At 56.8% G+C, this 26,608-nt stretch overlaps 4 protein-coding genes and 1 long non-coding RNA gene across 9 annotated transcripts; 4 read left to right on the top strand and 1 right to left on the bottom strand.

The window, feature by feature from the left end:
* Positions 1-269: 269 nt before the first annotated feature.
* Positions 270-20,732, bottom strand: LOC115508308. The gene is made up of 3 exons (XR_003966978.1): positions 20,719-20,732; positions 16,157-16,160; positions 270-448 (listed from the first exon to the last, which is right to left on the bottom strand). It is a non-coding gene; the product is annotated as an uncharacterized LOC115508308 (long non-coding RNA).
* ZMYND10 (zinc finger MYND-type containing 10) lies at positions 871-5,112 on the top strand. 2 transcript variants are annotated; one of them, XM_030306850.1, is made up of 12 exons: positions 872-1,111; positions 1,388-1,496; positions 2,417-2,533; positions 2,655-2,708; positions 2,829-2,966; positions 3,066-3,154; positions 3,247-3,347; positions 3,677-3,849; positions 4,074-4,199; positions 4,282-4,403; positions 4,524-4,649; positions 4,738-5,112. In XM_030306850.1, exons 1-12 carry the CDS (start codon positions 1,020-1,022, stop codon positions 4,811-4,813), a joined length of 1,323 nt encoding a protein of 440 aa, XP_030162710.1. In that variant the 5' UTR covers positions 872-1,019; the 3' UTR covers positions 4,814-5,112. The 2 variants fall into 2 exon arrangements, with proteins under 2 accessions (XP_030162711.1, XP_030162710.1); XM_030306851.1 differs by lacking the exon at positions 4,074-4,199 and having other exon boundaries at positions 871-1,111.
* Positions 5,182-14,365, top strand: RASSF1 (Ras association domain family member 1). 3 transcript variants are annotated; one of them, XM_030306853.1, is made up of 6 exons: positions 5,182-5,701; positions 7,753-7,859; positions 11,927-12,031; positions 12,238-12,535; positions 12,653-12,762; positions 13,409-14,250. In XM_030306853.1, the coding sequence occupies exons 1-6, from the start codon at positions 5,197-5,199 to the stop codon at positions 13,553-13,555; spliced, it is 1,272 nt and encodes a 423-aa protein (XP_030162713.1). In that variant the 5' UTR covers positions 5,182-5,196; the 3' UTR covers positions 13,556-14,250. The 3 variants fall into 3 exon arrangements, with proteins under 3 accessions (XP_030162713.1, XP_030162712.1, XP_030162715.1); XM_030306852.1 differs by having other exon boundaries at positions 12,653-12,768; XM_030306855.1 differs by lacking the exons at positions 5,182-5,701; positions 7,753-7,859 and adding an exon at positions 7,872-8,567 and having other exon boundaries at positions 12,653-12,768; positions 13,409-14,365.
* TUSC2 (tumor suppressor 2, mitochondrial calcium regulator) lies at positions 15,288-18,084 on the top strand. Its single transcript, XM_030306858.1, has 3 exons — positions 15,288-15,476; positions 16,559-16,679; positions 16,810-18,084. Exons 1-3 carry the CDS (start codon positions 15,331-15,333, stop codon positions 16,873-16,875), a joined length of 333 nt encoding a protein of 110 aa, XP_030162718.1. The 5' UTR covers positions 15,288-15,330; the 3' UTR covers positions 16,876-18,084.
* Positions 20,269-26,608, top strand: HYAL2 (hyaluronidase 2). Of its 2 annotated transcripts, none has more exons than XM_030306845.1 (4): positions 20,269-20,370; positions 22,481-23,454; positions 23,955-24,044; positions 24,373-26,608. In XM_030306845.1, exons 2-4 carry the CDS (start codon positions 22,531-22,533, stop codon positions 24,781-24,783), a joined length of 1,425 nt encoding a protein of 474 aa, XP_030162705.1. In that variant the 5' UTR covers positions 20,269-20,370; positions 22,481-22,530; the 3' UTR covers positions 24,784-26,608. The 2 variants fall into 2 exon arrangements, with proteins under 2 accessions (XP_030162705.1, XP_030162707.1); XM_030306847.2 differs by lacking the exon at positions 20,269-20,370 and adding an exon at positions 21,251-21,650.

Below are 26,608 nucleotides of genomic sequence, written 5' to 3'. Positions count from 1 at the left end.
GGTGACTTGAACTGAGGCCTGAAGGAGGAAGAGTATTCCAGGCAGAGGGAACAGGTGCAAAGTAAAAGCAACTTTAGGATGTATGAGGAACCTGGGGCATCTAGGTGGCTCAGGTGGTGGTGGCTCAGCCGGTTAAGCTTTCGACTTCAGTTAAGGTCATGATCTCACGGTTGGTGGGTTGGAGCCCTGCATCACGCTTTCTGCTGTCAGCAGGAGCCTGCTTCAGATCCTCTGTATCCCTCTCTCTCTGCTTCTCCCCCCCTCAAAAATAAATAAACATTAAAAAAAAAAGAAAAAGATGTGTAAGGAACCCAAGAGAGGCCCACTGGGGCTGAAACATGGGAAACAATGGAGAGAGGGAAAACAGATGAAGTACTGAGGTAAGGAAGGGGCAAGACCTTAATACTGCAGAATTGCTGATAAGCTGCTTTGGACATTATTTCGAGGACTACAGCAGTTACTTCATGACATGTGCTGGCAGCCTGCTAGGCTAGAATGGAGAGACGTGGGCACTGGGCAGTACTTTAGGAGATAGAGCCAACAGATGGAGTCGGGCAGGAGACATACTGGAGGCAGGAAACCACGCAGAAGCGGTACAGCCGAGGTAGAGCTGCTGCAGGAAGAGCTGGTGGGGGCGAGGTGACCCCATCCCCGTGCGGGTCGATTTGATGTCCTAGGAGGAAGCCTAGGCCACCTGAGTCTGGTACTCAGGGCAGACCCGTGAGCCGCAGGCGGTGAAGGAGAAAGTTCTGGGAGTCCAAAGAGGGCTAACTGCAGCCGGAAAAGCGAGGGGGGCGGGGGCGGGGCCGGAGCCTGCGCAGCGCGCGCAGGCGCTGGACTAACCGTCTCCATGGCGGCGCGGACCCACGCGCCCCAACCACTCCGCAACGGCTGTATCCAAGACGTCGACCTTGCGAGTCTCGGTCGTCCTCGAGAGTTTCAGCACCCTCACTTCAGCGTCGGCTGCTGCCCAGGGTCAGCTGAATCCTGCCTTCCCGCTCTCGGTCCCCGGCCACAACATGGGCGACCTGGAGCTGCTACTGCCGGGGGAGGCTGCCGTGCTGGTGCGGGGGTTGCGCAGCTTCCCGCTGCGCGAGATCGGATCCGGAGGGTGAGGCAGCTGGATCAGGGTCAGGAGGAGTTTGGGGGTCAGAATCCTTGAATGGGGGACTACAGGCCTGACACTGGGGGGGGGGGGGGGGGAAGGGTACCCGGTGTGGAAGAGTCTCCAGGTGAGAAGACAAAGCTCAAGTTAGGGGATGTATGGTCCTGAGCCCTCTCTGGCCCCTGGGGATCAGGTTAGGCTTCAATAGGACCTGGCCCTCACTCCACTCCTAATGCACATATGTGCACCCAAATGCACATACACCCCTGCTCTCTGGGACAGATGGAACCAGCAGCATGAGAACTTGGAGAAGCTGAACATGCAGGCCATCCTTGATGCTACAGCCAGCCAGGGCGAGCCCATCCAGGAGCTGCTGGTCACCCATGGGAAGGTATGCTGGGGCCACAAACAGGATTCCTGCCTTCCTACCACCTTCCACACCACCACTCTACTGCTCAAGAGTACCCTGGGTGCCTGTGCTTCCCTCTGGCTGGTACACTTGTCTTCCCCGAGGGAAAAGAGAGGAGTGTGTTGCACATTTGACTTTGCACCCCTTTGGACAAGACCCTGGCACACCAGGCCAAGTGTGAGGTGTGGGTTGATTTGGAAGATAGTCATGGATCATACAACAGCCTAGGCTGTGGGGGGAGGGCCTAAGTTCTAAAGACATCCTTGAATAGTCTGTCAGGCCAGAGGGGGCCCTCACTGAAAAGGGGGTGGGGCTTTGGCATGGAAGGAGGCAACCCTTCCTAACTTGAGAGAGGAGTTGGAAATCAGGGATCAACCTGGCTGGAACATGAGCCAGGAGGTGGCTGGAATAAGTGACCTGAGATATCACTTGGCAAAAACCTTCCTCTGTGAAGAAAAGGTGGACCCCCCCTCAATGGGGGTGAGGGTAGAAGACTAGGAAACTGCAGGGCCCAGAGTAAGAGTGAGGTCAAGACACACCAGACCTTTGGAAGGCCAGAGGACAGAGACAAGAAGAGAGAGGGCATGAGCAGGAGAGCCAGCCTGAAGGAAGGTCTGGATAGAGGTAGAGGGGACAAGGGTGTAGGTGCAGGGTGGAGCAAGGCAGCCTAGGGACAAAGCAAGAGCCAATAACAAGAAGCATGGAGGATGTCCCCAGAGAGATTTTGAGGGCAGCTAGAAATGAAGGTCTAAGGTGCCGGAGAGAGGTTGGGAAGGTGCCTACGAGGAGAATCTAGGAGCCCAGAAGAGTTTGAGGAGAGTTGGGCTGGGCTGAGCCAGGGATGGGAGCATTAACAGGCCAACGTAGGCCTACTTCATCCATCCTTCCCCTCCCCCTCAAAGATCCCGACGCTAGTTGAGGAGCTGATTGCAGTGGAGTTGTGGAAGCAGAAGGTGTTCCCTGTGCTGTGCAGACTGGAGGACTTCAAGCCCCAGAACACTTTTCCCATATACATGGTGGTGAGCTGGGTTCCTGGGTCATATCCTGCCCATGCCTGTAGAGGGCCCTGGACTAGAGAAGAGAGATGGTAATAGCATCCTTCCTTCAGTATCCCCAGGCTCTGTCCTCTTTCTCTGACAGGTGCACCATGAGGCCTCCATCATCAACCTTCTGGAGACAGTATTCTTCCACAAGGTGAGGCATCAGCCCTGCCCACTGGCTACTGCTCCCAGCAAGGGCCTGACAGGGAGGGAGGTTGTGTCTATGTGGAAAGAGCATCAGAGACAGAATGTTTCCCATCTGCCTGCCTCTCAGGAGGTGTGTGAGTCAGCAGAGGACGCTGTCTTGGACTTGATAGACTACTGCCACCGAAAACTGACTCTACTGGTGGCCCAGAGTAGCCGTGGTGGCCCTCCTGAAGAGGAGGAGTGCCAGTCCAGCACCCCCATGCAGGTAGGCTGAGGTTCCCTGGGGTGTCAATGGCTAGATCAGGCTCTTTTGAGGCCTGGGCAGCAGGGGGTGGCCCAGCTTGAGCACCATGTCGCCCCCCAGGAGCTGCAGAAGCAGGCAGAGCTGATGGAGTTTGAGATCGCATCGAAGGCCCTCTCAGTGCTGCGCTACATTACAGACTGTGTGGACAGGTGGGCAGCTCTGCCAGGCCTGGGACCTTCAGTGGAAGGCTGAGAGCCTGGGCCTTTAGCTTCTGTTCGCTTCTCTCCACCACCACCCCTAGCCTTTCCTTGAGCACCTTGAACCGCATGCTCAGTACCCACGACTTGCCCTGCCTCCTGGTTGAACTGCTGGAGCACAATCCGTGGAGCCGGCGGGAAGGAGGTAAACCCTCCCTGAACTGCCTAAGCCCCAGCTCACTGCTTCCAGAACATCCTCCAGGATTTATGGGTATGGGCAGATTGCACACACAGGCAGACAAACTCTGCCCATTAGCCCATAGAGGATACCAGGATGCCTCACCCAAGATGGGCTTCGACCTGGGCTCCGCAGCAGGCAAGGCCTGTGTGTCTACTACCAAGGACTCCCCTGCTCTGGAGCAAGCAGCACCCCCTCCTGGGCAAGTCGTGCACTTGGGCAGCACCCCAGCCCATGCAGCTGTCTGACTCAGAGTGTGCAACACCTGCTCCCAGTGCACTGGTTCTTCTCCCCAGGCAAGCTGCAGCAATTTGAGGGTGGCCGTTGGCAGACAGTGGCCCCCTCAGAGCAGCAAAAGCTGAGCAAGTTGGATGGGCAGGTGTGGATTGCCCTGTACAACCTGCTACTGAGCCACGAAGCCCGGGCCCGCTACTGCTTCACCAGCTTTGCCAAGGGACAGCTACTCAAGGTGGGGAGCTCCTCCTGCATTAGTACCACCCCATTCCACCCCATCCCACCCCTGCTGTTTATCACTGTCCACCTACATCAGCCCCAGTCCCTTTCCAGACCTCGGACCTCAGGTGATGAAGCAGCTAGTGGCACAAGGTCCCCACACGCACCTCAACCCAGCACAGCCTAGGCCCTCTCTGGTCAGCACCACTTCACACTGGCCTCCCCCGGATTCCCTTGCAGCTTCAGGCCTTCCTCACAGACACACTGGTCGACCAGCTTCCCAACCTGGCAGGCCTGCAGGGCTTCCTGGCCCACCTGGCCCTGACTGAAACCCAGCCCCCTAAGAAGGACCTGGTGTTGGAACAGGTAGGGACTAGCAAGTTAGTTGCTCAGGACCACTGTCCACTTTGCCAGCTCCTCCCTGACACTTTCCACTTCTCTCCCTCAGATCCCAGAAATCTGGGAGCGGCTAGAGAGAGAGAACAGAGGCAAGTGGCAGGCTATTGCCAAGTACCAGCTGCGGCATGTATTCAGCCCCTCAGAGCAAGACCTGCGGCTGCAGGCACGAAGGTGTGGCCTGCTGAGTGGGCAGAAGGGGTGGGAGACACGAAGAAGGCATGGACACAGGCAGCGGTGCTCTTGTGCCCCCACTGGCCAGGCCCAACCAGGCTTTCCTGACCTCTTTCCTAGATGGGCTGAGACCTACAGGCTGGACGTGCTAGAAGCAATAGCTCCAGAGCGGCCCCGCTGTGCCTACTGCAGTGCAGAGGCCTCCAAACGCTGCTCGCGATGCCAGAATGAATGGTATTGCTGCAGGTGAGGGTATTATAGGACCTTGGACTCCTAAGCCACACTTCCATACCCCCCACAAGCACTGCATGCTCACCGGCCCACCTGCCTGCAGGGAGTGCCAAGTCAAGCACTGGGAGAAGCATGGAAAGGCTTGTGTCTTGGCAGCCCAAGGTGACAGAGCCAAGTGAAGGCTACAGCCGCTGAGGGCCACCCACCCATGCGGTACAACCCACTCAGAATGTGCCCTGGACCTCAGGATCTCAGCCTAGCATCTGCCAGAGCCCCAGCTTCCCAGGTGGTGAGCACAGCGGGGGAAGGGTACAGCTGCCGCCCATCTCCCCCAGTAAAGCGCTCCCCACTTCCTGCCCTACCCAGCGGGTAGGCTGAGGGCGCTGCCTCAGCAAGCAGGAGGCCTGGGCGGGGGCAAAGGCAAGGGCCGGATGTGGGGACCCTGTTGGTCTAGTACAGTAAAGCTGGCCTCTAGAAACAGTCTGTCTCCGAGTGGCCTTTTGCGGTGGTCGTCGTCGTCGTCGTCGTCGTCAGCAGCAGCAGGAGGGAGGTTGCTCCCAGGATGCGTGGAGAAAAGGAAAAGGAGGGCGGGGACTCTGCGAGAGCGTGCCCAACCCCGCGCCCTCGCCGCGCCATTCCGCCTGTGGGCCGACACGGCCGGAGCGCCCAGGTTCCCTTTGCACCGCTCGCCCCGGTTCTCTCCCGCCGCCCTGCCGGGATCCCGGGGGCGGCGCCGAATCGGGGTCCGCCCCGCGGCCCCGCCCGCCCCGCGCTCGCTCGCGCCGACAGCCGGCGGGAGTCCGGGCGCGACCCGGCCATGTCCACGAAACCTGAGCTCATTGAACTGAGGGAACTGGAACCCGCGCGGCGCGCGGGCCCCGGCCGCACCCGGCTGGAGCGTGCCAACGCGCTGCGCATCGCGCCGGGCACCGCGCGTAATCCAGCACGGCAGCTGGTCGCGGGCCGCGGCCACCACTTCCAGCCCGCGGGGCCTGCCACACACACGTGGTGCGACCTCTGCGGCGACTTCATCTTGGGCGTCGTGCGCAAGGGCCTGCAGTGCGCGCGTGAGTAGCAGCCCCGCGCGCTGGCAAGAGCGAAAAGGGCGGCCAATGGGCAGCGCCGTCGCTGCGTATCAAGTCGCAAAGGAGGGGGTCGGAAGGGTTGGTTCCGGCGAGCAAGGTCCGTTACCTTTGCCCGGTCGTGTAAGAGTGCAGGCAGGTAGATGGTTATATCCTTATCTTATTCCATCTGCATTAGGGGCACAGTTGGGCAGAGGCGGCTGCCTATGAATAACGGTGCCGATCTCAAGCTTTTTATCTAATTTTTAAAAATGTTTTAATATATTTTTGAGAGAGAGCGCGAGCTGGGGAGGTGCAGAGAGAGGGAGGGACAGAGTTCCGAAGCAGGCTCTGCGCTAACAGCAGAGACCCAGTCGCTGGGCTGGAACTCACAAACTGTGAGATCATGACCAGAGCCAAAGTCGGAAGCTCAACCGACTGAGCAACCCGGACACCCTCAAATTCTTTTTCTGTATAGTGACTTGGTTCTTCTTGAGAAAGGGTTTGTGCTGACCATTCTCTAAGTCCATGTTCCTAGGCCTGCGCTTTCCCAAAGATTCACTCACTAGGTCCCCCTCGAAAATCTCTGGAATGAGGGGAATTTACCTACCTATGGGATGGGGACAGGGAAAAAGTACCGTGGGTGGGCCCTCTGCAAGCAGGAATTTTGAGCAATACCTATTGCAGCCCCAGTCAACCAGGTGCTAAAACATGAAACACAACCACACACCAGCGGTCCTTCTGCCCTCCCAGGAATCACCAGCAAGCAGAGGTTGCTGCCCCGCTGGCTATACACCAGCTAGAATCGGTTGGGATTTTACAGCCCTCCAAGCCCCTGTGCCTGGACCTCAGACCTGTGGAATCCATCACGGGGAGTGCATCAGCAATTTAAAAACAAAACAAAACAGATCATTCCAGTTGGCAGCCTGGGTTGAGAATCACTGCTCTGGACCATTTAGGGACTTAGAGAAGGTGTCCCAAGCCTTTGTAGGCACGGAGACTCTCTCAGTTCAAGAGTCTGTCCTGAACACCAGAGTTGTGACAGAATACCAAGTGTGAGCAAGGGCTGAGATATTGCAATGTTCCCAAGGAGAAATGAAGTGGTCACAAAGATAAAATCTAGGACAATTTTGGGTGTGTGTCAGAAGCAAAGACAAGGGAGGGATCAAGGGTAAGTGGGATTTTTGTTTACCTCAAACTGGGAGAGTAGCAATTTTTGCTGAGTTGAGGAGCTCTGGCAAGGGGAGAGAGGGAAGTGGAAGAAGAGTTGTTTTGGCCATGTTGGGTTGACACCGGGTTTGATCTGAGGAGGGAGGTCAGCAGTGGGAGCCTTGGATCTGGGGTAGGTGAGTGTATACAGAGCAGGACAGTGATCAGTACTGAACTGAATCTCAGACACGCTGCCCATTAGATCTGGGAGTTGAGACAGAACCAAAGGAGCTGAGCAGGAGCTGCAGAAAAATGGGAGGAAAACCTGAGTAGTGGGAAGCCCAAGGGGATCAAGCATCAAATGATGCTGAGGAGGTGAGGATGGAGAAGGGACCTGGCATTCGACTGTGCACAGATTGCTGAGGACCCTAACCAGGGCCGTTTCCTGGAGGGAGGGGCAAGCCTCACTGGAATGGATACAGGAGAGAGTGAAGGTGAGGAATTAGAGTGTATGCAGACTAATGTTAGTTTTGGTGTGAGGGGTGTAGAGACAGGTGACAGGGGAACAAGAGTTAAGAGATTTTGGGGTTTTTTCCCATCAAGTAAATGGGCGGAGGTAGGGTGTTGACAATGCGGAAGGGGGAAGTTCTACCCTAGGTGCTAGAGATAAAACTGTTTAACAGGCCTGGATCCGTAACCGCCTGAGGCCTTCTCACCAGTTTCCAGACACCCGGGGACCAATACTGGAATCTATATAGCAGCGGGGGACAAAGGGACCTAAGATAAGGCCGGTCATGTAGAGCCTGGCGGGCAACGGCTTTCATCCCGGGGTTTCTCTTCCGTCCCCCGGAAAGTTTATCTGAACTGGAGCTGGGGCTCCGCCGCCTCACAGCCAGACCTCTCTGCAGATTGCAAGTTCACCTGCCACTACCGTTGCCGCGCGCTCATCAGCCTGGACTGCTGCGGGCCCCGGGACCTGGGCTGGGAACCTGCGCTGGAGCGGGACACCAACGTGGTGAGCGCGGGGCTGGGGGGAAAGGCGGGGCTTCACGGGAAAGGCGTGAAGACCAGCGGGCCAAATTACAGGAGTTGTCTAGGACCGCTCAATGAATGGTCTAACAGCGGGTGTCCCCGCGGTAGAGAGTGCTAATTCTGCGCGCGGGCTCGAAGGGGTTCCGGGGAAGCTGACTCCGAGCGAACTGCCGGGAACCGCCCTGTCTCCGCGCCCACTCAATTTCCGCACCTTCGCGCATCCGCATCCGGTCTTGAGGCCACGCTGGTGCACATGCGCACAGGCGCCGACTTGTTTCCCAAGAGAGGTGGGGTCTGCGAGGCGGAGTTGAGCTGAGCTGCCTGGGCTATGAGGTCATTCTTGGAGGCGTGGCGTGTATGACCCCGCCCTTCGATGTTCCTCCCCCAATGAGGCAAGAGCCAGATCCTAGCCGTCTACGTTTCAGTGTTAACGGTCGCGGCGCGAACCCATATCCCGGCGCACGCGCACACGCACCTGGGGCGGTGGTTGGAGGCTACCAGCGCACTGGGTTCAGGGAGCTGGCTGGCGGGCGCGGCGATGGGCGAGGCGGATGCGGGGACGCCTTCTTTCGAGATGACCTGGAGCAGCACGACAAGCAGTGGCTACTGCAGCCAGGAAGACTCGGACTCGGAGCTTGAGCAGTACTTCACGGCGCGTACCTCGCTGGCACGCAGGCCGCGTCGGGACCAGGTGGGGGCCGGGGTTGCGGGCGGCGGGCTGGTGATGATCGCTGGGACCCTGCCCCTCCTCGCTAAATTGCCGGCTCGAGTTTTTGGGCGGGGATTCCAGAGCGCCCGGGGCCAGCCCTCGGAACTTTGTGCGGGGCTCTCAGCGCCTTGATGCCGGGTGCCGAGGCCCTGTCTCTGTCACAGACCGGTTGAACCAGGGGAAGCAGCTACATGGCTTGGGGCAGACTCGGGGCGGGCATTATCCACCTATGACTAAAGCCGACTGCGCAGTCCGGACTAGAACCTCAATTGCAGCGTTGGGACGCCCCTACCTCCTCTCTGGGAGATGGGGGCGGGGATGGGAGGAAGTGGAAGGGGAGGTGTCCTCGCCTGGAACTGGGAAGTGTGTTTAGGGAAGAGAGGCAAAGGAAGTTTTGGGCCTCTCCATTTGCAATCCTGGACGGAGCCAACTGAGTCCCCACCTCTTACCAGTCTGTCCTGTCACCAGCTGCTGGAACGCGGAGAATTCTGGAGTGGACCTGGCTGGAGTGCTCATTTCAGCAGCACATATACTAAAATTGGTGTGGATCTGGAAGAAAGGCATTTGGGAATGGATGGGAAAGAAGCCTAGTTCTGGACTGGACTATAAGCAAACGGGAGCATTTTATCCACACGAGGTGGGGCAGGCTAGATTGTAAAAGGCCCAGAGGAGGAGTTAAGAGAGATAGGGGTTATTAATCCAGGACTGTAAGATGTGCTGGAGCTGCTGTTCCTCTCCAGGCCTCCAAGGTGTTCCCATTGTCAGAAACCTCTGTGCTGTGTGCCATAAGTGTGACTGCCAAACTCAGATAACTATTCTGGAGCGAGTACACCTCAGGGGAGCACCCTGGACAGAGTGTCAGGAAAGAGAGATGGGGACCGTAAAGCCCAGAATACCTAGCAACAATGGGGCAGAATTCCTTACATGAGCCACAAAAAGAGACTTGTGGGTGATTTTTTAGATGAAAATTGTATACTCTTTAGATTAAATTTTACTCAAAAGTTCAGCCCAGAGCTTGGGTGCAAGGTTTGAGTGTGGATCCTGTCTGTCACTCAGGCTTGAGGCATTTTTCATTGTGAAATAGTGAGAAAACCACAAGACACCAATTGAAAAGGAGGCTGGGGAGTCCCAAATTATATGTAAAATAAAAACCATCAGTCACTATGGAGGCAGAGTGGAGGATGGGTCACTGTAGTGCAGGAGAAGGGAAATTCCATGGTCCTGTTGTGCACACCTCTGGGATGGCTGTTAGAATCCTCCAACGGGGGCCCCTGGGTGGCTCAGTTGGTTGAGCGTTGGGCTCTTGATTTCAGCTTAGGTTGTGATCATGATCCCAGGGTTGTGGGATCAAGCTCCACGTGGGGCTCCATGTTGAGCATGAAGCCTGTTTAAGATTCTCTCTCCTCTCCCTCTGCCCCTGTCCCCTACACTCTCTCTCTCTCTCTCAAAAAAAAAAAAAAAAAAGAATCCTCCAGTGAGAAGCTTTGGAAGTGGAAAAAGAAACTTTTCTTCCTCTAGAATCCTGGTAGGACAGTGCAGTGCATCCAGGCCAGGTCTCTTGTTTTATGAGTAGAGATATTAAGGGAGGTTCACTTGGAGAGGAGAAGGGGCTAGAACATAGGTCACTGCACCCCATTCCAGGGCTCCTGGCTAAACCGGGAAGGGAAGAGGAAGGAGCAAGTGTTCTTACCCTCAGGCTGGAGCTCAGAACTGTCACAAGCAAGGGAAATAAGTTGGTGCCATCTCTGTGCCCCCCCAGAATTCTCTTCCTTCTTGCCCTGGTACTGGAGTCTGCTCAGCTTTCCTCCTGCCCTTAGCACCCTCCCATCCAGATACTCCTTTCTATTGGGTCACTCCTTCCTGTCCCAAGCCCTCTCTTCGGGCCTGAACAAACACATCCACCCTTTATTCCCGGGCTCTAGCCTTCATTTTGCCCCCCAGATCTCCTTTTCCCAAAGCCCACACCATTTGTTCTTTACCAGTCTTAGAGGGTTTCTCCTTGTCTCCAGTAAGATTTCTGCTACAGTTTTCCCTTCTTAGTGCTTTCCTCCATCCAGGAGATTTTTTGAAACTTGGGGGAGCAAATAGGCTTCAGTTCCCACCACTCCCCCTATACCTTTTCCCTGTGAGACCCCAGCCTCAGTCCTCAGTGCCACATACTTACTGGTAGGTTTTAGGTAAAGAGCATAGTGCTATAAAACTGTTCTAGGTGAAGAGCACCCTACCCTCTCATCTGTCCACCCTATTTGTCCCCATCAGATGGTTTAAGCTTAGGGGCTCCAAGGCAGCAGTCAGGGAGAAGCCTGCCTCTCCTGAGCTTAGAGCTGGATACAAGGTTATTCTACAGGAGACCAGCTGTAAAAACTCCCCTGGGAGAAAGCATTGGTCAGCAGTGATCTCAGCTGTGTCTGTGACACTTCCATTCCAACCAAGACCTGACGTCAACAGGAAGTAAGGCTGATGCAATGGAACCAGGGAGTTTGGTAGAAAAAAGTTAATTCAGAGCTCTGGCTGCCCTGGTCCATACTCCACCCTTCTGACAAGAATCCAGCCCCTGGAGGAGTGGGGGAAGGGCTGAGTGGTAGAGCTAAAAATCTTTGGGCTAAACTTCCAGATAGGAGGAAGGAGGTGCAGAAACCTACCTGCTTGGCACTTGTGGCTTTACCAGGAGGCAGATTGGAGCCTGGCCTGAAGCTGCCTTTTGTGCAGTTTGGGTCAAGATCAAATCACTGTGTTGGGTCAAGATCAAATCACACTGAGGTTTCCTCACTGTGTGAGACCTGCAGGGCTGGCCCCAAGTCCTCCATCAGGGGGTGTTAACATTGTAGAAGTTGCCCTTACCCTGTACTCACAGCTGGCTGGGCTCCTGGTATGTGCCAGTCCCCATACCTCTTGCCCTGCGGTCATGGCCCTTTGCCAGGGCAAAGTGGTCTCCTTTCTCCAGGACCCCACCTAACTAGGGTGCTGGAATCAGGCTGTGCAGTTGAAAGGTGGTTTTACTGTCAAGAATCCCACATCTTTTCCTGGCCCCTGGCCTTTTATTTTCAGTTGTTTTGGTTTTAAGGTATCCTCAGGGCCTCACTCAGTGCTGAAGAGGTCCCATGTAGGCAGCATAAAGAAGCCACATGACTGCCTTTGCTGTGTCCATCCATAGCATGCAAAACCAGGAGCAGTGATGGGTTCTTCTCGTCAGGACTCAAGCTTTGTAGTCAGTTTTCAAAGGCTGCCCCAGAGGCTGTTTTTCAAAGCAGCCAACCTGGATTCTCCTCCGTGTCTGTGACATGCATTGCAGTGGGATGGGTTCTTTTAGGGCCCTATGTCCACCCTGGCCCATCTTTCAGGACGAGCCTGTGGAGTGGGAGACACCTGACCTTTCTCAGGCTGAGACTGAGCAGAAGATCAAGGAGTACAATAGCCAGATCAACAGCAACCTCTTCATGAGCCTGGTGAGTTGATAGCCAGGGGAAGGTATGTGGGGAGAGGCAGGAACCCGACTATGTGCCTGATTCCCAAAAGGTCACAGCTAAGGTATCCTTGGCTGGGCTTAAGCAGTGATTTATTCTCACCCAGCCTAGCTCCAAGTGGACTGGTGGTGTCCATATCTGTTCCATCTCACCTGGAACCTAGCCATGGTTTGATTTCTCCTCTTCAGAACAAGGATGGCTCCTACACAGGCTTCATCAAGGTTCAACTGAAGCTGGTGCGCCCTGTCTCGGTGCCCTCCAGCAAGAAGCCACCCTCCTTGCAGGCTGCCCAGCGGGGCCCAGGACGGGGCACAGCTGTGAGGCGCCGCACCTCCTTCTACTTGCCCAAAGATGCTGTCAAGCACCTGCATGTGTTGTCACGCACACGGGCACGCGAGGTCATTGAGGCCCTACTGCGCAAGTTCTTAGTGGTGGATGACCCCCGCAAGTTTGCACTCTTTGAGCGGGCTGAACGCCATGGCCAAGGTGGGCTTCCCACTCCACCCTGCTGTATGAGAGTATATATTCATGCATCATGTGTGAGGGTGTGAGTGGGCTGGGCCTGACTAATCAAATACTCTTTTCTCCCTGCCTGGCCCTCAGTGTACCTCCGAAAGCTATCAGATGATGAGCAACCCCTGCGGCTGCGGCTCCTTGCAGGGCCCAGCGAGAAGGCCCTAAGCTTTGTCCTCAAAGAGAATGATTCTGGGGAGGTAAATGTGAGTACACAGCCCTCTTTAGTTTCTTGGTTGTCACTGGGTAGGGCTAGTAGGTTGCAGCAGCAACCTGGAAGGAGGAATAGGGCTGGAGAAAAAGCCCTACAAAGCCTCTCCAGGAGTATGTGAGCCTTGTAGCTAAACTGAAGACTTCCAGGCCACTCACAGGCCTCTCCCAAGAGGCCAGGAAGAGTTGTCTTGGTGGTCTGCTCTTCTGTGTTGTGGAAAGTCCTCAGGAGATGGAGGAATCCATGGCAGTATGGTAATCCCAAGTGAGACCAAAGCCACACAGATGGGCCCAGGATGTCATGGAGGCTCCCTGTTCAGGCATTAGGACTTTTTACCTGGAAGCTTTCTGGCTCCAAAATATTGAGTCTGTGGAGTAGTATTAGAGTCAGAGTGTGGGAATGGGGGAACATCTAATTTGGTTGCCTGTCTTCGAGGTGTCTTTGACTGCCCTGCTTTGTGGGGCCCATCTTCTATACAGACTATTGTCAAGAACCCTAACACAGACCGTTCAGGCAAGAACCTAACATTAGAAAGCCCCATCCTAGCTCTGTGATGTGATTGGTGCTCTTCTCTGGGGAGGGCCTGCTGATTTGGCCATGCCTGCTACATCCTGTGTCCCCCTCTCCACCTGCAGTGGGATGCCTTTAGCATGCCTGAGCTACACAACTTCTTGCGCATCCTGCAGCGGGAGGAAGAGGAACACCTCCGCCAAATCCTGCAAAAGTACTCCTATTGCCGTCAGAAGATCCAGGAGGCCCTGCACGCCTGCCCCCTGGGGTGACCTCTTGTACCCCTGGGTGAAAGGAGGAGAGTAGGCAGCGCCGAGGGCGTGCCGTGTGAGTGTGACAGGGCCCGTGTGGCCTGAAGAATGAGTGTGCATGGAGGCCCTCTCTTACTGGGGGAATGAGCCCAGAGAACAGCAAAGGAGCTGGCCCCCTGTGTCCACCCACAGGTATAGCAGAACATGGCTCTGCATTCTTCTGCCTTTTGTGTAGTGGGCCATGGTGGGCCAGGGTTGCCCTGGGAAGCTGCTCCAGGCTTGCAGCAGGGATAGAGCAGACAGAAGTCTCCTTAATTCGTGTCTCAGATACTAGAATCTTGGAGACCCTACAAACAGAATAGGTCATGTTTTCAGGGATGAGGGCCTTCATCTATGGGGAAAAGTCGTATGTTTTGGGTCTTGGATGGGGTGTCAGGACAGCCCTATTGGAGCCAAGGGCAGGTGTTCGAGGTAAGACAGGCATCGGGAAAGAGCCTAGGTTTTCCTCTGCAGTGGCCTCTGTCTCCTCACACACACTGGGGTCAGGAAATGCTGGCTCATGGTGCAGCAACAGTGCCTCAGTGCCTCCTCCAAGGAGGATGTCCCTAGGCCAGGGTCTGTGTGAGTGTGGGCACTGGTCCAGGTCCGTGCCTTGTTTGCCAGTCAGAGCGAGGGTCCTTCCCTCAGTTATTTTTGATGATGTGTGCGAATGTATGTAATATTTTGTGGCCTCAGCTGCATGCCTCCTGTGGGGAAGGGGGTGGGGGTAACAGTCATCATCAGGGCCTGGGGCCTGAGAGAAGTGGCTGAATAAAGATTGAAGAATTCTGCTTTTGAACTCTTTATTATGGGCCCTCAACTGCAGTTGCTCCTCACGCTAGTGGCTTCCAAGGGTGATGGACAGGCTCACAGAGCACCTTCTCAAAGTCACCATGTAACCAATTTGTGAAGGGTATGGGGTATGAATATTTACTGTCATCACTCACCACCCTGGGGCTCAGGCTGTGGTAGGGGCAACAATATAAGCTAGAATTTAGGGAATCCACATGCCTCCCAACACACACACACACACAGCTGCTGGGGGCGTTTTCACTAAGTATTTACTGAGCTACTGCTGTAGACCAAACGCTGCTCACGGTACGGAAGGTCCAGCTGTTAATTCTTGCTTTCGTGGAGCATGCCTTCTAGTGGGTTTGGAAAGAACACTAAATTAGAAGTTCTTCAGACCTGAACGTAGCCATACATGTGGCCAATTATTTAATTTTCTTTAGGTATGGTTTCTTCTCCAAATGCGACAGTGGTGATAACAGAAATGGTGTGGGAATAAAATGAGACCAGATGGGCAATGCGCGGCCTGGCCTGGGACACTCCTAAAGCGCTGGTTGCGGGGAAGCCGGTGGTTGGGCAGGCCCGCTGGACCTGAACTCTGGGGTCGGGAACGTCGGAGCCGCCATACAAGCAAAAACCAGGAGGACCCAGCCTCCACATTACTGGGTGGGAGCTGTCCCTGCTGGAGAGAGCGTGGCCTGCTGGGACCTGACGTCTCGCGGTGCCTACTGGGATGCCTAGCTTCCGAGAGCGGCTATTGGTCCCGCCCCGCGGACCGACGAGAGAAGCAGCCAATCAGAGAAGGCAGCGTGCGGAAGCGGAAGTGAGGTTTCCGTGGAGACAGCGGAGCCTGCGGAAGGGGGCGGCGGAAGCACCTGCGGGAGAAAGCTGAGGCAGGGTATGGTGCCTCCGACGGCCCTGTGAGAGCGAAGCGGCCGCGGGGCTCGCCATGCGCCGGCGGCCCTGACATGGGCGCCAGTGGCTCCAAAGCTCGGGGCCTGTGGCCCTTCGCCTCGGGGGCGGGGGGCGGCGGCCCGGAGTCAGCAGTCGCTGAGCAAGCTTTGGTGCGGTCGCGAGGCCGAGTCGTGCCCCCCTTCGTATTCACGCGCCGCGGGTAAGGGCGCGGGTTCCGCCCCGGGGAGACAGGCGGGCGGCGGGGCGCCCCGAGTCACAGGGAGCTCCAGCCGGAACCAGGAGAAGTCCCATGTTTTGGACCCCCGTGGGAGCAAGGGATGGGAAAAGCAGGGCAATCGGCTCCTGGCGACCTGGCTGCTCTGAAGGTCTCCCTAGGGGAAGAGGCTTGTCCGTGGGTAGGCCCTCTGTACTGTTAACTTGAGATAGGGTCTCCCTGAGACTTGAGGGTTTCTTTTCATCCCTTCCAGCCCAGCCTGCAAGTTGAAGGCTCCTAGGCTCCCTCTCCCCCAGTTCTGAGGGAAGACTAACCCTCTGATTTGGCTGTTTCCGTTACCTACCGTGGTGGCATTGGACCTCTGAGGGTAGGTAGTAGCTAGGAAAGTAGGACTGGGTCCTAGTGTTGAGAATGGAGCCTGGGAAAAAGACCCTCACTCAGGTATGTTCTTCAGATCTAGAGCACTGACCTTCCCTCTCTTTTTCCATGGGTCCAAACAGGAGCGCTAGATTGGCCTGGCCCTGGTGGGTCCGGGGAAATGGTACTTAGGTGATGCTGGAGATTTGGCTGTAGATACTAGGGAGACCGAACAGTGGTAGTTTGGCTAGACCAGCCACTTGGGGGTGGGTGGGGAGGATTCAAACTTTTTCCCTTTAGGTTCCCACCTAGCTCAGGTATCTGCCATCTCAGGTTGACCCAGGGCCAGTAGTATCTTCTGGAGTGAGACACATGCCAGGCCATCATGCTTCGCCCACCTTGGGTGAAAGCAAGGGCCTGATGTTGGAATGGCCACTTTTGCTGAACAAACCAGTGATGAGAACTGGCCTTAGCTGCCTTGACAATGTGCTCTGATATGATGTCTCTTCCTGAGGCCTGACAGAGTAGCACTGGCTACCACACCATTCGCTTCTAGTAGACCCCATACCCTTCAGGCATATTATCCTCTCTTCCTCCCATCAAGGTTGTTCCTCCCCATTTGGAGGCGGGCACGCTTCCTTGTAGTCTGGTCATTTGCCATGACTGGGTGTGGGGCTCCAGCCCAGCCTGTTCCCTCTCTCTCTACACAGCTCCATGTTCTATGATGAGGATGGGGATCTGGCTCACGAGTTCTACGAGGAGACAATCGTCACTAAGAATGGGCAGAAGCGGGCCAAGCTGAGGCGGGTCCATAAGAACCTGATTCCTCAGGTGAGAGGCTGGGGCAGTGGTCATTGAGCCTATGCTGAGTGTGTGGAGGTAGACCCAGATGGGGTCTGCTGTCATGGTGGGAGCTCTTGAGGGAGGAGCTGGCCCTCACTAGCCTCTGTTTCCATGGCAGGGCATCGTGAAGCTGGATCCTCCCCGCATCCACGTGGATTTTCCTGTGATCCTCTATGAGGTGTGAGCCTGGGGAGTGGCAGGCATAAACACTCCCTACCCCAGCAAGAAACCCCCAGGCTCAAGGTGTGGCTTCCATTAAGGAACCTAAGCTGGGGCCACAACCCTGAATAAACTGCATTGGCCTGGAACCTTCAGCTGTGAGCGGGGCAGTCCTGCAGTGTTGGTCGGGTGTTGGTTTGTATGTGGACAAGAGGTGGCTGGCGGCTGGTGAGGGCTAATGGCAGAGTTACCAGCCCACCTTCCCCAGCAATCCCTACAAGGAGCATGGCAGGGCATATGCTGGTCAGGAATGCCTGGTTCTTGCACCCTTGCCTGGCCTGCTTTCTTCCAAGCTTGCCTAGGGCCCAGCCCTGCTAAGGGTTACAGCACTTTACAAGCAAGGTCTGCCTTCTTCCAGCCCCTGGGCTGCAGGAGCTGTACGCAAGCGGGAACTTCCCTTCCCTCATTTCCCTTACCCCCTTGTTGGAGCATTTCAGCCGTTTGCTACCTCGATTCCTCCTGTGTTGGACAGAGGCTGGGGGCAGTGCAAGCCTGATTCTTCCTGTCTACCTGCTCATCTGTTCCCACTCCCAGACGGATGGACAGTTTGCCAGCTGTTAATAGGAGATGGGACTGGTATAGGAGGATACTCCCTCCACCCAGGGCTGGGCTGATCCCTCCCCACTTCAACTACTTGTTGCCCCCACACACATCCCAGTTGAGAGGGCCTAAGATGGGATCAGGAAGGGCTATGGATGCCTGTGCCTATGGGGAGTTGTACCAACCCATCTACTTTGTCTAATCCTCCATGCCTTTGTACCAGCCCCACACAAACCCCTGCCATTGGGTGACCATCCGCCACCCATTGGTGAGGGACAGCACCCTAGGGCTGGTGCCAATAGCTATAAGGAGCCCATCACCCCTTTCCCTAAGTATACCCATCCCTCAGGATCAGTCAAGGGAAGGTATTGGAGCCCCTGGGTAAGGACAGAAAGGAGAGATCAACCATAAAGGAATACTTAAAATGTGAAAGTTTGTAAATAGTTTAGTCCATGATGTTGGGGCAGAGTCTGATTTCTACATCGAAATGATTTTTTTTTTTTTAATTCCTTACTGTGCAAGCTCTGTGCTTTTAAGAGTGTGGGAAATGGCTTGGGAAGGGTGGCCCCTAATCTAAGAAGAAGACTGTTGTGTTATTTGTTTAGTTTCAATAAAATTATTTGTAGACCCTGCATACGAGTGGTATCCGCTGTGACATCCAGTGTCTAGACCACCATCTGGGTTCTGTGGGTAGGCCTGGGCCACTCTGGTGACCCATCTTTATCATCAAGGCTCAAGGTAAGCCTGAGCCCAGCCCGTGGTCATCCCAGCTGTAACCAGCAGGTGGCAGTGTATTCACACAGACCTCACTGCAGACCCCCTCAGAATGGAGGGACATTTTCACCTATTGTGTTTAATAGGTAGGGACCTCTGGAATTGGAAGGCTTTGGGGTGCTTCACTAGGGATTGGCCCTACCTGCTTGACCTGAGGTGAGAGCGTGACCCCAAGTAGTTCTGGAACAGCTGTCCTGCCCCCAGGAGTGTGAGCTGACCCCACATGAGGTCATAGCATGAGCCATCTTAGTCCACCCATCCTAGGTGGACAGCAATCAGATGGGTGCCACCATGCCCTTGGCCTACCACCAGGCTCTGTAGCCCAAACCTACCTGCTTCCTCCCAGGACTAGTTGTGGATACCACCAGGAGAGTGGGCTTGGGGTTTCTGTTCCAGCAGGCAGAACTCTGCCACCTAGTACTTTCTCTGTTCCCTGCTGACCCTGTGTTCTCACCTGCAGCTGCCCCCTGTGGACATTCGGCCCGCACTTCTCAGGCCCTGAGAAGTGGTTCTCCGCTAGGTTTAGCCCTTGGCCGTCAGCCCAACTTCCAGCTAGGGAGGAGGGAGATCAGGGACACAGGCTTCTGGGTCTGGGGAGTTGGCCTGCCAGTCTTTTGGAGGCTTAAACTTGTCTGGATCATGGAGCAGGATCATCCTGTGCAGCCTGGACTTTGTAGTCCTTCTTTGGGCACCTTCCCACTTTCCTGATAAGACGTCAGACTTTGTCCCCCTTACTGCCCCCAGGGCCAGGGTTCTGCCATGCCAGATGGCATCCCATCACCCATCACCACTGTCCTAGTGTGGGGGAACTCCCTGTGTTGGGCCTTCCCCAGATGACCCCAATGCTAGAAACAATGGGGGTCAGGGCAGTGCTTCCCCACTCCCTTCCACTGGGCTGTGCTCACTTCCTTCCTGCTGGCTGCCTGAGGAAGTGTCCCTGCCCTGGGACAGTCTGGTTTGGCCTTTGTTTCCCCAGGGGCCCCCACCATTGCAGCTTCCAAGGCTTGTGTCCCTTGTGGAGCCAGCACAATGGTACAGGGACACACCCTCCCCTGCCCTGTCATGGACTCCTTGGTCCTCCGACAGACTCCAGGGTGTGTACCCAATTCCCCCAGTTGCCCAGGCTTACACAGCCTTCTGTTAGAAGAGAGGCCCCGGGCACTGGAGAGGTGGGCCAGTAGGGTGAGTGGGGGTAGGCTCAGGGTGATTTGAGGGTATGCAGACTTGTCCACCTCTCTGAACCAGGTCTGCTGGGACCTTGCTGCAGCCCTCCCTGGGGCTACAGCCCTGTAATGAGTACCCCCTTTCCCATGGAAACACAGATCTTTTCTCACTCCAGATATAAGAGTTCCCTACTCTGCAGTGTCTCAGTGAAGTCCATCCAGGAATGCCCTCCATCAGGAGAGCACTCTGTAGACCCTTCCCAGTCCCTGTCCCTTCCCCCACCCTGCACAATCACACACATCAGCACATTGTCCACTCTGTCACACTTGGGATGCTTCTGCTCTTCAGCGGAAAAAAACTGACTCAGCTCCTGGAAGCTCCCCCAAGCCCCCTTATGACTGGTTCCCTTCTTCACCACCTGCTTTGGGGGACCATCAGCCAAGCATCTCCCAAATAGTTTGACTCCCCACAGGACCTCCACTGGGGCCCCTCCATCCACAGGCTACTGGATTTGAGGATGGGCCTCAACCCCAAGAGAAGGTTGGGGAGAAGAGCTTTCAGGGTTAGGAAGCTGCCGGCAGGGCAGAGGCTGTCACCTGAGCCAGGTCCCACTGCCTTCCTGTCACCTAGTGCAGTTCACAGGGCCAGGGCATACTCGGGGGAGGAGGAAGGGGGGAAGGGGAGGAGGGCAGCCAGCCAGCGGGTCTTTGTCGTGGGAGGGAAACAGGGTCAAGCGGTCCCTTCCCCCTCCCCCCCCCCCCCCCCCCCGCCTGTTCCTGGCCCTTTCCTCTCAGAGGGGCAGCAGGAAGTGAGGAAAAAGGGCTGGGGTGGGAGGCGGGAGCGGGTGGGAGGGGATGGAGTTTATCAAGTCGCCGGCGGGTTGCCCAGCGGGCAGCAGCTGGTGCGAGTAGCTTAGCTGGAGAGGCTCACCGGGGGAAGGAGGGAGGCCGCCGACCTACTGGGCCCACGGGCTCCCACACAGGTGAGCCCAGTGCAGGCGACTGGTCTGCACCCCCATAGACCCGCTCACAGGAGCGCTCCCTCCCTCTCCTCCCCAGCGCTCGGAATGGGCTGGCGGTGCAGACCCTTTGAGGACCTGAGTCCAGCACGGAAGAGAGGATCTAGGAAAAGGCAGGGAGGTCTCGCCCAGGTCCAGCTCCAAGCCTGCTCCCCAGAGGGACGGGCTTGCGGGACGAAAGGGCTCAGGATACCGGTGGAGGCCCGGGGGAGCCCCCTAGCCAGGCCGGCTTTTCTCCGCAGTCGGGTCGGCTATTACTGCAAGAGTAGCAGACTCCTAGGAGTTTAAATAAAGGGGGGGGGGGGGTCCTACAAGCCTCCACAGAGACTGGGCAGGAGAGAACCGGAGGCCTTGACCTGTCCCTAATGCAAGTCGGGGGCAGGGGGCCCAACTCCCACGGCCCGCTGGGCTTACCGGCCCCCAGTGGGGCCGACCAAGCTGCGACCCACAGCTCGTGTTGCCAAGACAACTACTACCTCGGCCCTGCCTACGAAGGGCCCAGAGGAGGGTGCTTGACCCCCTCCCTCAGTCTGGTAGGGGGCAGGGCTTCCCTTCAGACCTGGGACGGGGGTCGGGAAGCCCCCCGATCCACAGGGGACTGGGCGTTACTGTCCTGGGAAACCAGAGATCGGCTCTGGTCACCATACCTCTTTCCAAACTAAGGGCCCCACGTCTGGGAACTACACTCGCGGGTACAGATCCAGATCCTCTGCTGCCCCCAGCCAAGGCCCCGGGTCCAGCAGCACCACCTTACGGACAGGCGGAGGAACACCTTCTTTATTCCCTGCGCGACTCCCGACTCTTACGCTGTCCCTTTAAGCGGCTGGTCGCGCGGCGGAGCGGGGAGGACTGTACCACCGACAGTGAGCTGGTGGGGGAGGAAACTTTGGGCTGACTGGCACTAGCACCTAAGATTCCAGAAGAAAGCCCCGTTCGGAGGGGCCTCACGGCCCCAGATGGATGGCCACGTTCCTCGGGGAAGGATCTGGGGGCCTTGGAGCCTGAAACGTGGCACTGGCTGCGCGAAAGTCGGGAACACATTCCCGCCCCGGCCACAAGTCCTGCCCCAGGCCCACCTCCGCGCTGGATTCTTAAAGGGCCCGCGGGCCGGGGTGGGGAGGGGGCGGGGCGGAGCAGCAGAGGCGCGGAGCCTGGGCTGCGCCTGGGCTAGCGGCCGGAGCGGGCCGGGCTGGGCCGGGGATGGCAGTGGCCATGGCGTGGGTCCCGGCAGCGCCCCGCGCGAGGTGAGGGCGGGCAGTGCAAGCCTAGCGGCTTTCTTCCTTCAGGTTGGGTTCAGAAGTCCAGGGGATGCGCTCAGCGGGGCGGCTAAGGAACCCAACCCCCACCCGGCCGGGCACTGGCCCCACGTGCGGGGCGGGGGCGGGGTCCAGCACAAAGGCCAGGGGGAGTGAGCTCCTCCCGGGACCCGTCTGGCGGTGTGGGGTGCATTCCCGGTGGCTGCGGAGCGAAGGGCAGGTCCGCCGGCGCCGCCGAGGGAGGTCCGCCACCCCTTTGTCCCGGTGGGGCCTCCACCAAGCTTGGGAGAGTGCGTTCGAGACAAAGTCCTGACGTTCTCGCTCTTCTTCCTGGCGGGTGTTACACACATGATAGCTTCGCGGCTGTGTTCCAGCTTCCTTGTGGCTGTATGAGCTGTGCCCTTCCTTATACAAATGCTATCGTTTCCCTGGACCAGGAGTTCTTCATGGAGTAGAGTGGGCCGCGGGTTCGAGGCTCTCTCAAACCATGTTTTGGGTGGTATGCAGGCATCTGTATCTGTGGACAGCTAGTCCGTAGTGCAGCCGGCCAATTCTTAGAGTCACACACCTACCAGAGGTCTCTGTCCAGCCGTAAGCCACCTGCTCCAGGAAGGAATCCTATGCTCCTGGCAGGGAGTTCCAGGGTGTCTTCCCTTCCCTCCTGTGGTCTTTCAGACCTGTTACAGTCACGTAACAGGGTCTCAACAGCCTTGGGCACGGTGCCCCCCACAGCGTGGGCTTGGGGAGTGTGAATGGGTTTGGGGTGGGCACCTCGCTGATTCTCTAGACTGACTTGCTCTTTCCCATCTCTCCCCTAGTTCCTGAGCTGGTGCCAGGCAGGTGACAACGTTTTCCTGTAGCCCCCAGCATGTGGGCAGGCTTGGGCCCTGCCATCACACTGGCTGTGGTGTGGGCGGCGGCAGCATGGGCCACCCAGCTCAAGCCCACAGCGCCACCCATCTTTACAGGCCGACCCTTTGTGGTAGCATGGGACGTGCCCACACAAGATTGTGGCCCTCGCCTCAAGGTGCCACTGGACCTAAAGGCCTTTGATGTACAGGCCTCACCTAATGAGGGTTTTGTGAACCAGAACATCACCATTTTCTACCATGACCGGCTGGGCCTGTATCCCCGCTTCAGTTCAGTGGGAAGGTCAGTGCACGGTGGCGTGCCACAGAATGGCAGCCTCTGGGCACATCTGAAGATGCTGCAGGAACACGTGGAGCACTACATTCGTACACAGGAGCCTGCAGGGCTGGCAGTTATCGACTGGGAGGACTGGCGGCCTGTGTGGGTGCGCAACTGGCAGGACAAGGACATATACCGTCAATCATCACGCCAGTTGGTGGCTGTTCGCCACCCTGACTGGCCATCAGATCGTGTAGTCAAGCAGGCGCAATACGAGTTTGAATTCGCTGCACGGCAGTTCATGCTGGAGACACTGCGCTTTGTCAAGGCAGTTCGGCCTCGGCACCTCTGGGGCTTCTACCTCTTCCCAGACTGTTATAACCATGATTATGTGCAGAACTGGGAGACCTATACAGGCCGCTGCCCTGACGTTGAGGTCTCCCGAAATGACCAGCTGGCCTGGCTGTGGGCAGAGAGCACAGCCCTCTTCCCCTCTGTCTACCTGGACGAGACACTTGCGTCCTCCACCCACGGCCGCAACTTTGTCAGCTTCCGTGTTCAGGAGGCCCTTCGTGTGGCTCACACCCACCACCCCAACCACGCACTCCCGGTCTACGTCTTCACGCGACCCACCTATAGTCGCAAGCTCACGGGGCTTAGTGAGGTATGTGCCTCCCAGGACCCTGCCTTCTTCCCCAGAGAACCACTGCAGGTTTGGGTTACCAGGGGGCCTCCTGCCCCGCGGTTTTCTATCTACATTCCCTGTGTCATTCTCTCTGTAACCTTGTGAAAGGGTGGCATCATTATCTCCATTTTGCAAATAAGACGATTGAGGTCCAGAAATGCTGAGAAACTCACCCAAAGCTTCCCAGCACATCCAGGGCAAAGCAGGGTCTTGGAACTAGGCATTCTGACTTTGGGGTTTATCCTGATAGATACATCTTCAGCTCAAGTGGGTCGTTAGCTTGGGAAACGGAGGCCAAAGTAGGCGTGCAAGTGACTTGAACATCTAATGAGAAAGTGAAACAGCCTCTGCCTGGGGGTGGGAAGGGGTACTGGGCTGAGGGGATCAGCAAGTCAGAACAGGGTGAGGGCCTGTCCAGCCTGCCTGGTCCTCACCTTGTGGTCTCAGTCTTCCCCAGTGACCATCCCCCTCTCACACAGATGGATCTCATCTCCACCATTGGTGAGAGTGCAGCCCTGGGTGCGGCCGGTGTCATCCTCTGGGGCGATGCAGGCTACACCACCAGCACGGTAAGTAAGCGCCCCCACCCAGCCTACCAGAGTGGAGTCTGCAGGGGCCAGGCAAAAGTTGGGGCTTTGAGCTGCTGACCCTCAAGGTGGGCAAACCTAGTCTCCCACCCAAGGCATTCCTGGTCCCGGTAGAGAAGACAGGGTTCCTTCCCTACGTGCCCTTCTGGGTTCATCTCTGTCCCCACTTCCCTTCTCAGCAGGAACAGTAAGGGTTCAAGCACGCATGTACAGATACACATGTGTGTGCTGTTAAAGGAAGGTTAATAGAGTTTCCATCTGGGCCTGTGGGCTGAGGCAGCTGACCCTGATCCCTGGCCTCTGCCCCTAGGAGACCTGCCAGTACCTCAAGGATTACCTGACGCGGCTGCTGGTCCCCTACGTAGTCAACGTGTCCTGGGCTGCCCAGTATTGCAGCCGGGCCCAGTGCCATGGCCACGGGCGCTGTGTGCGTCGCGACCCCAGCGCCAGTACCTTCCTGCACCTCAGTGCCAGCAGCTTCCGCTTGGTGCCTAGCCATGTACCTGGTGAGCCGCAGCTGCGACCAGAGGGGGAGCTCAGCTGGGCTGATCTCAACCACCTGCAGACGCACTTTCGCTGCCAGTGCTACTTAGGTTGGGGCGGTGAGCAATGCCAGTGGGACCACACACGGGCAGCTGGGGGTGCCAGTGGGGCCTGGGCTGGGTCCCACCTCACTGGCCCACTGGCTGTGGTAGCCCTGGCCCTCACCTGGACTTTATAGGGGTCTCTCACCCGGCTGCCAAACAAGCTGGCCTCTGCCACAATGGCTCTGCCAGGCACATAGGAGCGTGCAAGGGGTGGACAAACTGGAGTCTGGAGGGGGCAGAGCCCCTGGGATGCCCAGTAGAGCATCCATACCAGCTCTCACCCCCCTGTTCTAAGGGGGAGGGGCAGTTCCCCAAAAGGTCCCTTCTCTCCCTGCCAGAGAGGAAGAGGGGCACAGCCGGGCCAGAGAGGACCTGACCCTACTCTCCTGCCCCTGGATGGTTTATTATTATTATTTTGGGGTCTCTTTTGTAAATTAAATATAAAACAATTTCTTCTGTGCTTGGACTGTCTGCAACTAGGCCAGGACATGTGAAAGAGAATCCAGGGTCTCTCAGACTCTCTGCTGGGGACTTCTTATCTGTCAAATGCCATCTGTGGGACCTGGAGGCCCAGAGCTGTCCATTCCGCTGTTGCCTGATGGGGCAGGGGCCAGTGGGACTAGAGGGACTCACATTCCACCCCAACACCAAGGACCTTGCTTTCTCCATATTGATTGGAAAGTGGTTGGGCCTAACCTTCTGTGAGGGACCGGGCTCATTGTGTTTCTCCTACTTGCCCCTGGATCCCCAGCTGGGCCAGTGCCAGTCACCTCGCCTTGCCCACCCAGGGAGAAAGGGGAAGTGGATGTTTGATCTTCCCAGGCTGGGCAAGTAGCCAGACCACCCCTCCCTGCTGTTCCCACAGGCAAGGGCGTCTCCTCCACTCCCTGCTCCCAAGGGCAGTAGACTCCAGCCACACAGCCCTCTCTCCAGCTGGGTCGCAGTCCTCCACTGGGGTTTGGGATCTGAACGCCAAGGTCTCATCCCTGTCCCACTGCAAAGATGCATGATGGGGTGAGAGGGAGGTATCTTGAGCCTGGGAGCAGAGACAACCTCAAAGATCACTTCTGTCCCGGCCGTGGGAAGTATAGCCTGTCCTCAGCTGTCCCAAGGGAGACAAGTAGCAGCTGGAGCAGTCGGACTGGCTCTGGACTGCTTTACTACCCTGCTTCTGAAGGAAGTTACCTGGTGTGTCTCTGCCCTTCTCAGCCATCAAACCCACACCTGAAGGTCCCCTTGTCCATATCGGTGATGACACAGACCCTGTCCTCAGGAAACACTGGCTGTGGAGAGAAACAGCCAAGTGGTGAAGAGGGGGCGCGGGCAGCCCAGCCACAAGGGAGATATCCATGAGGTAGTCCTTCCTACACTGAGTTGAAAAGGGAAGAGGAAGCTTGATGCGAGAGACAAAGCATGGGCAAAATCTGGAGGAAGTCAGAACACAACTGGGACTCACAGTTTGAGGCTAGGGGCTACAGCAGGCAGGGCAGGAGGGGCAGCCCAAGAGCAGCACTAAGCCTGACTTTGCCTGATGGCGGTGACTCCCTTACCCATTCAGTAAATAATGCATACATGTGCCGGTGCTGGGCTGGGATGCATGTGTGAGGCACACCACAAAGAGCCCTGTCTCCATGGGGATGCACACTAGATGCAAAGGCTGAGTCAGAAGTGGTCATGGGAGCAGAGCCTGGAGAAGCGAGCCCCACCAAATTGATGTCAACTCAGGTTGTAAAGTGATCCCTTATCCCTCTGGCTGGTGATGGCAGAGAATGAGGGAAAGGGGTTCAGTGGTAGTTCAGGGAAGGCAATGTCAGTTCACATGGCGGAGGAGGACGCTGGGGCAGAAGGGTGCCCAGATGTTCATGGCTATGGTGGGGAGAGGCCTGCTAGACAGAAGATGAAGGTATTGTCAATAAGGTCGTGAGATAATGGAGCCAATAAAAAGAGGGCAAAGAAGGA

This window comes from Lynx canadensis, chromosome A2 (assembly GCF_007474595.2).
Source record: "Lynx canadensis isolate LIC74 chromosome A2, mLynCan4.pri.v2, whole genome shotgun sequence".
NCBI lineage: Eukaryota > Metazoa > Chordata > Mammalia > Carnivora > Felidae > Lynx > Lynx canadensis.
This window is presented reverse-complemented; position numbering and strand designations above follow the sequence as displayed.

What these genes read in the sequence shown, in the direction of transcription:
- ZMYND10 (XM_030306850.1), top strand. Translation starts at nt 1,020, where the DNA reads ATGGGCGACCTGGAGCTGCTACTGCCGGGGGAGGCTGCCGTGCTGGTG. An exon ending in CGCGAGATCGGATCCGGAGG is followed by an intron (nt 1,112 to 1,387) that starts GTGAGGCAGCTG and finishes TCTCTGGGACAG; the next exon opens with ATGGAACCAGCAGCATGAGA. An exon ending in AGACAGTATTCTTCCACAAG is followed by an intron (nt 2,709 to 2,828) that starts GTGAGGCATCAG and finishes CCTGCCTCTCAG; the next exon opens with GAGGTGTGTGAGTCAGCAGA.
- RASSF1 (XM_030306852.1), top strand. Translation starts at nt 5,197, where the DNA reads ATGCGTGGAGAAAAGGAAAAGGAGGGCGGGGACTCTGCGAGAGCGTGC. An exon ending in TGGAGCGGGACACCAACGTG is followed by an intron (nt 7,860 to 11,926) that starts GTGAGCGCGGGG and finishes CCCATCTTTCAG; the next exon opens with GACGAGCCTGTGGAGTGGGA. An exon ending in ATGATTCTGGGGAGGTAAAT is followed by an intron (nt 12,769 to 13,408) that starts GTGAGTACACAG and finishes CTCCACCTGCAG; the next exon opens with TGGGATGCCTTTAGCATGCC.
- TUSC2 (XM_030306858.1), top strand. Translation starts at nt 15,331, where the DNA reads ATGGGCGCCAGTGGCTCCAAAGCTCGGGGCCTGTGGCCCTTCGCCTCG. An exon ending in TTCGTATTCACGCGCCGCGG is followed by an intron (nt 15,477 to 16,558) that starts GTAAGGGCGCGG and finishes CTCTCTACACAG; the next exon opens with CTCCATGTTCTATGATGAGG. An exon ending in ATAAGAACCTGATTCCTCAG is followed by an intron (nt 16,680 to 16,809) that starts GTGAGAGGCTGG and finishes TTTCCATGGCAG; the next exon opens with GGCATCGTGAAGCTGGATCC.
- HYAL2 (XM_030306845.1), top strand. Translation starts at nt 22,531, where the DNA reads ATGTGGGCAGGCTTGGGCCCTGCCATCACACTGGCTGTGGTGTGGGCG. An exon ending in AGCTCACGGGGCTTAGTGAG is followed by an intron (nt 23,455 to 23,954) that starts GTATGTGCCTCC and finishes CCTCTCACACAG; the next exon opens with ATGGATCTCATCTCCACCAT. An exon ending in CAGGCTACACCACCAGCACG is followed by an intron (nt 24,045 to 24,372) that starts GTAAGTAAGCGC and finishes CTCTGCCCCTAG; the next exon opens with GAGACCTGCCAGTACCTCAA.